This window comes from Colius striatus, unplaced genomic scaffold (genome assembly GCF_028858725.1).
Source record: "Colius striatus isolate bColStr4 unplaced genomic scaffold, bColStr4.1.hap1 scaffold_46, whole genome shotgun sequence".
In the NCBI taxonomy this organism is placed as follows: domain Eukaryota; kingdom Metazoa; phylum Chordata; class Aves; order Coliiformes; family Coliidae; genus Colius; species Colius striatus.
Window position 1 is genome coordinate 1,016,886 of NW_026908527.1, and position 10,837 is coordinate 1,027,722.

Sequence of the window (10,837 nt, forward strand, 5' to 3'; positions counted from 1 at the left end):
GAGGGCGCCGAGCGCTGATTGGTTGCTACGGGAGTGGAGTCTGCCCGGCAACGGGACTAAAGAGAGATGATTGGCTGAGAGGCGGAGCGGCGGCTGGGGGGCGGGGGGGAATGGGAGGGAACTGGGATGAACTGGGGAGGGAACTGGGGAGGGACGGGGATGAGCTGGGAGGGAACTGGGAGGGAACTGGGACGAACTGGGATGGCACTGAGAGGGAACTGGGAGCAACTGGGATGAGCTGAGGGCACTGGGAGGGACTGGGAGCAACTGGGAGGGACTGGGAGCAACTGGGAGGGAACTGGGAGCAACTGAGAGGGAACTGGGATAAACTGGGATGAGCTGGGAGGGCACTGAGAGGGAACTGGGAGCAACTGGGAGGGAACTGGGAGCAACTGGGATGAGCTGGGGGGACTGAGGGGGCTGGGAGCAACTGGGAGGGGACTGGGATGAACTGGGAGGGAACTGAGGGGAACTGGAGGGAACTGGGAGCAACTGGGATGAGCTGGGGGGACTGAGGGGACTGGGATGAACTGGGATCAATTGGGAGGGGACTGGGACAAATTGAAGGGAACTGGGAGGGACTGGGAAGGGGTTTTGATTTTTTATCCCACTTTCAGCCAGTTTTGACCCATTTTTGACCCATTTATTCCATTATCCCCCAATTTTATCCCATTTTCAGACAGTTTTGACCAATTTTGACCCATTTTTTACCCCATTTATTCCATTAACCCCCAATTTTATCCCACTTTCAGCCATTTTTTACCCATTTTGACTCATTTCTCCCCATTTTTCACCCATTTTTACCCCATTTTTGACCCATTTTAACCCCATTTATTGCATTATCCTCCAATTTTATCTCATTTTCAGCCATTTTTGACCCTTTTCGACCCATTTCCCCCCATTTTCAGCCATTTTTGACCCATTTTTGCCCCATTTCCCCCATTTTTGACCCATTTCCCCCCATTTTGACCCATTTTTGACCCATTTCCCTCCATTTTTGACCCATTTCTCATTTTCAGCCGTTTTGACCCATTTTCGACCCATTTCCCCCCATTTTGACCCATTTTTGCCCCATTTCCCCCCATTTCCCCCAAATTTTGACCCATTTCCCCCCATTTTCGACCCATTTCCCCAGCCTCCAGCCCACGTTCCTGGCCCTGACCTCGCTTACGGCGGGACACACTGTCCGCACTCACCTCTCACACACCTTTCACCCCTTTTGACCCCATTTATCTCATTGTCCCCCAGTTTTATCCCACTTTCAGCCATTTTTGACCCATTTTGACCCCATTTATTGCATTATCCTCCAATTTTATCCCACTTTCAGCCATTTTTGACCCGTTTTTGACCCATTTCGACTCATTTCCCCCCATTTTTGACCCCATTTATTCCATTTTCCCCCATTTTTTACCCATTTTGACCCATTTTTGACCCATTTATTGCATTATCCTCCAATTTTATCCCACTTTCAGCTATTTTTGACCCATTTCCCCCCATTTTCAGCCATTTTTGAGCCATTTCCCCCCATTTTCAGCCATTTTTGAGCCATTTCCCCCCATTTTGACCCATTTTTGCCCCATTCCTGCCCCATTTTTGCCCCTCAGCCTGCCCCCTCCAGCACCAGGTAGATCCCCACAGGACAGTGGTCGCTGCCCTGGGCCCGCTGCTCGATCCTGCTGTCGCACAGATCCTTCCTGCCCCTCTGGGACCACAGGCAGTAATCCAGCCTCCAGCCCACGTTCCTCGCCCTGGCCCCGCTCAGGTAGGTCCAGAAGGTGAAGGCGTTGGGCAGCGAGGGGTTAAACACCCGGAAGCTGTCGAGGAAGCCGGCCCCCAGCAGCTCCCTGAACGTCTCCCGCTCCTCCCGCGTGAACCCGGGGCTCCTCTTGTTCCCCGACGGGTTCCTCAGGTCCAAGGGCTGGTGGGCGACGTTGAGGTCGCCGCAGATGGCGACCGGTTTGGACCGGTCCAGCTGGGACACGAAGGAGCGGAAGCGCTCGTCCCAGGCCTGCCGGAAGCTCAGGCGGCCCAGGCCTCGCCCGGAGTTGGGCACGTAGACGCAGACGACGCGCAGGGCAGGGAACTCGGCCATCAGCACGTGGCCCTCGGCGTCCAGCTCGGGGTCACCTGGCAAGGGGACACACAGACGGGGATAAAAAGGGGCTTTAGGGGCCCAAAAAGGGGCTCTAGAGGCCCAAAAAGTCACTTTAGTCCTCAAAAATCAACTTTGATGGCCTAAAAAGGCACTTTAGTGGCTCAAAAAGTCACTTTAGAGGCCTAAAAAGGGACTTTAGAGGCCGAAAAATCACTTTAGAGGTCAAGAAGGGGATTTATTGACTCAGAAAGGGGCTTGAGTGGCCCAAAAAGGGACTTTAGAGGCCTAAAAAGTCAATTTTGTACCTAAAAAGGGACTTCAGTAGCTCAAAAAGGGGCTTTGGTGGCCCAAAAAGTCACTTTAGTGGCCAAAAAGGGGCTTTAGAGGCCTAAAAAGTCACTTTAGAGGATCAAAAAGTCACTTTAGAGGTCAAAAATGGGGTCCAGTGGCCTAAAAATACACTTTAGTGGCTCAAAAAGTCACTTTAGTAGCCAAAAAGGTCGTTTAGTGGCCAAAAAAGTCACTTTAGGGGCCCAAAAAGGGGCTTTAGAGATCAAAAAGGGGCTTTAGCAGCTCAAAAAGAGGGTTTAGAGGTCTAAAAAGTCACTTTCGTAGCCAAAAGGGACTTTAATGGCCTAAAAAGACATTTAGAGGCCTAAAAAGGGGCTTGAGAGGCCCAAAAAGTCACTTTAGAGGTCAAAAAGGGGCTTGAGAGGCCCAAAAAGTCACTTTAGTGGCCAAAAAGTCCCTTTAGAGGCCCAAAAAGTCACTTTAGAGGCCTAAAAAGTCACTTTAGAGGTCAAAAAGGGGCTTTAGAGGCCTAAAAAGTCACTTTAGAGGTCAAAAATTCACTTGAGTGGCACAAAAATGGACTTTAGAGGCTTAAAAAGTCATTTTAGTAGCCAAAAAGTCATTTTAGAGGCCCAAAAAGTCACTTTAGTGGCCAAAAAGGGGCTCTAGAGGCCTAAAAAGTCACTTTTGTAGCCAAAAAGTCACTGTATTGTCCCAAAAGTCACTTTAGTAGCCAAAAAGGGGCTCTAGAGGCCTAAAAAGTCCCTTTTGTAGCCAAAAAGTCACTGTAGTGTCCCAAAAGTCACTTTAGAGGCCTAAAAAGACACTTTAGTAGCTAAAAAGAGGGTTTAGAGGTCTAAAGAGTCACTTTAATGGCTCAGAAAGTCATTTTATTGCCCAAAAAGGGGCTTTAGAGGCCTAAAAAGTCACTTTAGAGGTCAAAAAGGGGCTTTAGAGGCTCAAAAATGGACTTTAGAGGCCTAAAAAGTCACTTTACTGGCCAAAAAGTCAATTTAGAGGCCCAAAAAGTCAATTTTTGGGCCAAAAAGTCATTTTACTGGCCTAAAGAGTCACTTTAGAGGCCTAAAAAGAGGCTTTAGAGGCCTAAAACGTCACTGTCGTGGCTTTAATGGCTCCTGAGGGCCCCAAATGGCCACTTAAGGCCTCAAAATGGCCACTTAAGGCCTAAAAATGGCTCCTAAAGGGCCCCAAATGGCCACTGAAGGGCCCCAAATGGCACTTAAGGCCTCAAAATGGCTCCTGAGAGCTTCTGGTGGCCATTAAGAGCCCCAAATGGCCACTTAAGGCCTCAAAATGGCTCCTGAGAGCCCCAAATGGCCACTTAAGGCCTGAAAATGGCCACTGAAGGCCCCAAATGGCCACTTAAGGCCTCAAAATGGCTACTTAAGGCCCCAAATGGCCACTTAAGGCCTCAAAATGGCTCCTGAGACCCCCAAATGGCCACTGAAGTCCTCAAAATGTCTCCCGCGAGCCTGTGGCGGCCACCCAGGGCCTGGAAACGGCCAGCAGCGCCCCAGCTTTGGCTACTCACCCATGCCATAGGTGACAGCCAGGGGTTTGGTCCTTCTGAGCAGCCCCATGCCGCTGTAGCTGGGCCGGTCGCTGGGGCTGTGCTGGTGAGGGAAGGCCCCGAGGCTCCGCAGCTCCTCTGGCACCGACTCAGCCCCACATTTGGTCTCCTGGAGGCAAAGGACGTCGGGGGCATCGGCCTGGACCCACTGGGGGGGGAAAAAGGGAGGTTTTGGGGCGGTTTGAGGCGGTTTCGGGGCCGCTTTGATCCCGTTTCAGGCATCATGTTGAGTCTCTTGGCGGGCGCCATTTCGGGGGGGGGTTTTGAGGCATTTTTGGGTCGTTCTGAGGCACTTTTGGGTCATTTTCTGAGTAATTTCTTTGGATCTGTGTTTAAGAGGGTTTTTTGGGTCATTTTGGGTCTTTTTGAGTGATTTTGAGTCACTTTATGTGGTTTTTTAGGGCCTTTTTCATCCATTTCTGGCTCCATTTTGTGTCTCTTTGTGGGGAGTTTCTGAGGCATTTTTGGGTCATTCAGAGGCACTTTTGGGTCATTTTTTGAGTCATTTCTTTGGACCTGTGTTTAAGAGTTTTTTTGGGTCATTTTGGGTTATTTTGAGTGATTTTGAGTCACTTTATGTGGTTTTTAAAGCCCTTTTTGCATCCATTTCTGGCACCATTTTGTGTTGGGTTTTTGAGGCATTTTTGGGTCATTCTGAGGCACTTTTGGGTCATTTTTTGAGTAATTTCTTTGAATCTGTGTTTAAGAGATGTTTTTGGGTCATTTTGAGTGATTTTGAGTCACTTTTAAGAGGTTTTTAAAGTCGTTTTTGCATCCATTTCTGGCACCATTTTGTGTCTCTTTGTGGGTCATTCTGAGGCATTTTTGGGTCATTCTGAGGCACTTTTGGGTCATTTTTTGAGTAATTTCTTTGAATCTGTGTTTAAGAGGTTTTTCTGGGTCATTTTGGGTCATTTTGAGTGATTTTGAGTCACTTTTAAGTGTTTTTTTAAGGCTTTTTGCATCCATTTCAGGCACCATTTTTAGGCCTTTGTTGGAGCCATTTTGAGGCATTTTGGGGTTATTTTGGGCCATTTTGGCTCATTTTATGTTCCATTCTTTAACCAATTTTTAAATCATTTTCAGTTTCATTTTCAGCTCAGTTTTGGGCTCATTTTGACCCATTTTAGCCTCATTTTGCCCAATTTTACCTCATTTCAGGCCGATTTTGGGCCCATTTTGAGCCTTTTTCACCCCATTTTTGGGTCAAAATCCCTCATTTTTGGCCCATTTTCATTCCCTTCCTTTGAACCAACTTCTCAACCACTTCAAGACCCATTTTCAGCTCCATTTTGGGCTCATTTTGGCCTCATTTTGGCTCCATTTTGCCCAATTTTACCACATTTCCGGTCCATTTTGAGCCTTCTTCACCCCATTTTTGGGTCAAAATCCCTCATTTTTGGCCCATTTTCATTCTCTTCCTTTGAACCAACTTCTCAACCACTTCAAGACCCATTTTTAGCTTCATTTTGGGCTCATTTTTACCCATTTTGGGCTCATTTTGGCCCATTTTGGCCTCATCTTGGCTCCATTTTGCCCCATTTTCCCTCATTTCAGCCGCCATTTTGAACCTTTTTCACCCCATTTTTGGGTCAAAATCCCCCCTTTTTGAGTCCTGTCCAGCCCCATTTCTCTGGGGTGCCCCAGTCTGGTCCAGTTTCAGCCCAGTTTAACCCACCTCCAGGCCTCCTTTCTTCACCCAGGCCCTGAGACCGTCCACGTTCCACGACGTCACCTTGAAGTTGAACCTTCGCCCGTCTTCCGTCGTGTCCCAGGGCGGGGGGGGGACACGTACAGGACACTGGGAGAAACTGGGAGGCCACTGGAACTTACTGGGAGGGACTGGGAAGGGGGTTGGGGTGGTTTGGGGTGGTTTTGGGGTGGTTTGGGGTGGTTTTGGGGTGGTTTAAGGGGGATTTGGAGTGTTTTTGGGGCACTTGACAGTACTGGTTTGTACTGGGAGGGCACTGGGAGTTACTGGGAGGGACTGGGAAGGGGGATTGGGGTGGGTTTGGGGTGGTTTGGGGGGGGGTTGGGGTGGTTTAAGGGGGATTTGGGATGGTTTTGGGGCACTTGGTATGGTTTGTACTGGGAGGGCACTGGGAGTTACTGGGAGGGACTGGGAAGAGGGTTGGGGTGGTTTGGGGGGGGTTGGGGTCACTGGGAGTTACTGGGAGCTACTGGGAGTTACTGGGAGGGGGATTGGAATCACTGAGAGTCACTGGGAGTCACTGGGAGGGGGTTTGTGGGTCACTGGGAGTTACTGGGAGCAACTGGGAGGGACTGGGAGTGGGTTTGTGGGTCACTGGGAGCTACTGGGAGGGACTGGGAGGGGGTTTGGCGTCACTGGAAGCCACTGGAAGCTACTGGGAGGGACTGGGAGAGGGTTTGGGGGTCACTGGGAGTCACTGGGAGCAACTGGGAGTCACTGGGAGGAGGTTTGGGGTCACTGGGAGTCACTGGGAGCTACTGGGAGTCACTGAGAGGGGGTTTGGGGTCACTGGGAGTTACTGGGAGCTACTGGGAGAGGGGTTTTGGGTCACTGGGTGTTACTGGGAGCTACTGGGAGTCACTGCGAGTTACTGGGAGGGGGTTTTGGGTTGACTGGGAGCTCCTTGGAGCTACTGGGAAGGGCTTTGGGGTTACTGGAAGCTACAGAGAGGGGGTTCTGGGTTACTGGGAGTGACTTGGAGCTACTGGAAGGGACTGGGAGGTGGTTTGGGGGTAACTGGGAGTTACTGGGAGCCCCACCAGGGTCGTACTGGTCTGTACTGGTTTATACTGGCGCCTCTCACCCTCTATAAGTCTATAACTTAACCGACAACATGTATTTTTTCAATGGGAGATGAGGTGAAAAAGAGTGTGGGATTGAAGAGAGCTCCCACAGGAAAGCAGCTGCAAATGTGACACCGTGCTGGCTGATAGACTGCATGGGGACCTACTTAGTACGGTAGCTGGGGTCTGCCTTCCTGCTTTCTTGTAGCTCCCATACTCAGTGGTATAACTTAACCGACAACATTTATTTTTTCAATGGGAAAAGAGGAGAAAAAGAGTGTGGGATTGAAGAGAGCTCCCACAGGAAAGTAGCTGCAAATGTGACACAGTGCTGGCAGATACACTGCATGGGGACCTCTTTATCACTGTAGTTGAGGTCTGCATTCCTGCTTTTTTGTAGCTCCCATACTCAATGGTATAAGTTCAGGGAGTGCCGCAAATTTTTCGGCTCTTGGCCTGAAAAACCCAGGGTCGAAGCCTGAAAAATGAACCAGACTTGAAGTCTGAAACCCAGGCTCGAAGCCTGAAAAACCCAGGTTCGAAGCCTGAACAACCAGCTCCAAGCCTACTTCATGTGGCGATCAACCCAGGGTCCGATTCTCAGCTGGGTGGGAAGAAATCAGTCCTACTCAATGTGAGTGATAGCAGAAATCTTCTTCTTCATTGAGAGCAGGCTCTAACTTATATACACAGCAGCTTCAAAGCTAGCTCAGCAACAGCAGCTAATAGATTACATTCTTATGCTCATCCTACTTGCGGTTTCTGCGATAAGCAAGCTCCCTCACATTTTCCCATCTTGTTTTTCCCTCGTAGTTGTTTTCCACCTTGGGCTGTTACCTCGTTAGCTGAAAACAGCCCGACCTTGAAGGAAGAGAAAGCGGCCTGCTGTCTACATGACAGCAACTGCTTTAACCATGGCTCTGACTCTGGTCTTGATTGTGCATTAAATTCATATAACTAGAGCTCAGGCTGCCTTGCCCCAACAGACCTAACATTATACCCTGAGATCCATGTCCATTCTCCCTCATTTTCTGCACAGGAAAGAGCTGCCAAGGTTGCACAGTCCTGACTGATAGGCTACACAGGGACCTACGTACCACTGTAGGTGGGGTATGCGTACTTACTTTACTTCCCAGACGCCGTGATATAACTTCTACCACCATACTGTATTTCAAACGGGAGCTGAGCAGGCAGAGAGCGCGGGATTGCAGAGAGCTCCCACAAGAAAGCAGCTGCAAAGGTTGCATGGTGCTGACTAATAGGTTTCATGGGGAACAACGTACCACTGTAGGTGTGGTCTGCGTTGCTACTTTTTTGTTGCTCCACAACACAGAGGTGTAAATTCTACTGGCAACTTTTATTTATACACTGGGAGCTGAGCAGGTCAAGTGACCACGATTGGAGATAGCTCCCACAGGAAGGCAGCTGAAAAGGTGGCACAGTGTTGGTTGTTAGGCTACATGGGGATCTATGTACTACTGTCGGTGGGGTCTGCGTACCTGTTTCTTCTAGCTCCCAGAGGCAGAGGCGTAACATCTACCGGCAGCCGGTATTTTCAAAGGGAGAAAACGAGGCCAGAGCGTGGGATTGGAGATAACTCCCACAGGAAAGCAGCTTCAAAGGTGGCACAGTGCAAGCTGATAGACTACAATGGGACCTACATACCACTGTAGGTGGAGTCTTCCTTCCTGCTTTCTTGTAGCTCCAAGACTCAGTATTCTAACTTCTACCGACAGCATGTATTTTTTCAATGGGAGCTGAGCAGTCCTAGTGTTCAGCATTGGAGATAACTCCCACAGGGAAGCAGCTGCAAATGTGACACAGTGCTGGCTGATAGACTGCATGGGGACCTACTTACTACTGTAGCTGGGGTCTGCCTTCCTGCTTTCTTGTAGTGCCCATACGAAGTGGTGTAACTTTTACAGGCAGTCTGTATTTTTTCAATGGGAGCTGAGCAGGCCAAGTGCCTGGGACTGAAGATAGCTCCCACAGGAAAGCAGGTGCAAATCTGACACAGCGCTGGCTGATAGATTACAAAGGGACCTACGTACCACTGTAGCTGGGGTCTGCCTTCCTGCTTTCTTGTAGTGCACAGACGCAGTGGCGTAATTTCTACTGGCAGCATGTATTTTTTCAATGGGAGCTGAGCAGCCCAAGTGAGTGGGATTGGAGATAGCTCCCACAGGAAAGCAGTTGCAAAGGTGGCACAGTGCTGACTGATAGAGTACAGGGGTGTTGAGGGATCTGCAGCTTATCTACACAGGAATGCAGATTAGCAGGCACTTCTTTATTATGCAGATATTAGTCCCTTTGTTTTAGTTACAACTAAGGTAACAGCCAAGGTAACCTAACAAATACATTTACCAGGGTCTTGTAGTTAAGGTAACAGCTAAGGTAACTGTTGGGACCTGGGCTATAATGAATGTTATGGAGTCAGTTAGAAACAGAGAACGTTTGTAGTTTGTCTTTGAATTGCCTTCTACAGCAAAAAAGGCCAGAAAGGAATGTCTATGTGATAGCAAGCTTGAGCAAGGGGAAAACCGAAACAGCAGATTGTAACAGAAACAAGGTCAAAGCAAGAAGATAGGACAGGACATTAAACTAAGCATTGGTAGAAGACTGAATATAGCATTCAATTTAGCATTGTATGATTGCTTGTACTTGACTAATAAATTGTAACATATGTAACTAACAATAATATAAAGGTAACTAAACGTAAGGTAAGCATAACCATAGTGTGAGAGAAAACTAACTGAAGGCCGAACAGATGGGATGATATTTTAGACACAATAAGGCTGATGTTTTATGCACAATAAGGATGGTGTTTAAACACAGTGAGGTTGGTGTTTAAGTTGTTACAAAAATGAAACTTTGAGGCCTTATGCATAGCACGTGATGCTTAGTATTAACTATTTGCCATGAATTGTGGCACGTACACAGCATTTGGAAAAGGTATAGAAGTGATGATGATGTGACAATAAATTGGAGCTGATGCACATCAGATTGGTGTCTGGTCACTCCCGTTTCACGCAACAAAGAAGAACCCCTGCACAAAGAAAAAGAAACCCTGCAGAACAGGCTGCCCAGAGGGCTTGTGGAGTCTCCTTCCTTGGAGGATTTCAGCACAAGCCTGGACACGTTCTTGTGCGACCTGATCTAGGTGAACTGAATTCTGGGGGAGGGGGTTGCTCTAGATGATCTCTAATGGTCCCTTCCAACCCCTACCACTCTAGGATTCTATGATGTCACACAGTCTAGATGCAGTACCCAGATGTGCTGTGATGTCACAGAGCACTGTTGAGGCATCCAGAGGTGATGTGATGTTATAGAGAACTGTTGCCATGCCCTCGTCTGCTATGATGTCACAGAGTCTCATTTCAGTGCCCAGATCCTATGTGAAATCTCAGAGCACTGTGTGTCCAGTGTCCAGACGTCCTGTGATGTCACAGAGCACTATTGCAGTGCCCAGATGTGCTGTCAAATCACACAGCCCTGCTGCAAAGCCCAGATGTGCTGTTGCGTTACATAGTCCTATTGCAGTGCACACGTCTTATGATGTCACAGAGCACTGTTGCCTTTCCCAGATGTGCTGTGATGTCACAGAGCACTGTTGCACTGCCTAGTACTAGGACGTCGCAGAACCCCACGGCAGTGTCTGGATGTGATGTGGTGTCAAACACTCTTGTTGCAGTGCCCAGATTTTCTGTGATGTCCTACAGCCCCGTTCCAGTGCCTAGATATGCTATGATGTCACGGAGCAGTGTAGCACTGCCAGATGTGCTGTGATGCGACGCACACCGCACATCCTCTGCAATGCCCACATGTATTGCTGTGCCACACAGTCCTGTTGTAGTGCCTAGATGTTCTCTGATTTCACACACCCCCTTGTCATGCCCAGATGTGCTGTGATGTCACACGGCCCTGTTGCAGGGCCCAGATGTGCTATGATGTCACAGAGCACTGTTGCAGGGCCCAGATGTGCTATGATGTCACGGAGCAGTGTAGCACTGCCCAGATGTGCTGTGATGTCACAGAGTACCACTGCAGTTCCCACTTGTGCTGTGATCTCACAGGCACTGTAGCAA

General features: G+C 48.9%; 1 protein-coding gene across 1 annotated transcript; it reads right to left on the reverse strand.

Moving 5' to 3' along the window:
• Positions 1 to 1,600: 1,600 nt before the first annotated feature.
• On the reverse strand, positions 1,601 to 8,288 carry LOC133629469 (DNA-(apurinic or apyrimidinic site) endonuclease-like). The gene is made up of 4 exons (XM_062020098.1): positions 8,252 to 8,288; positions 5,656 to 5,819; positions 3,939 to 4,125; positions 1,601 to 2,127 (listed from the first exon to the last, which is right to left on the reverse strand). Exons 1-4 carry the CDS (start codon positions 8,286 to 8,288, stop codon positions 1,601 to 1,603), a joined length of 915 nt encoding a protein of 304 aa, XP_061876082.1.
• Positions 8,289 to 10,837: the final 2,549 nt, after the last annotated feature.

What these genes read in the sequence shown, in the direction of transcription:
- LOC133629469 (XM_062020098.1), bottom strand. Translation starts at nt 8,288, where the DNA reads ATGTTACGCCTCTGCCTCTGGGAGCTAGAAGAAACAG. An exon ending in CTGGGAGCTAGAAGAAACAG is followed by an intron (nt 5,820 to 8,251) that starts GTACGCAGACCC and finishes CCCCCTTCCCAG; the next exon opens with TCCCTCCCAGTAAGTTCCAG. An exon ending in GGCTGTCACCTATGGCATGG is followed by an intron (nt 2,128 to 3,938) that starts GTGAGTAGCCAA and finishes TCCCCTTGCCAG; the next exon opens with GTGACCCCGAGCTGGACGCC.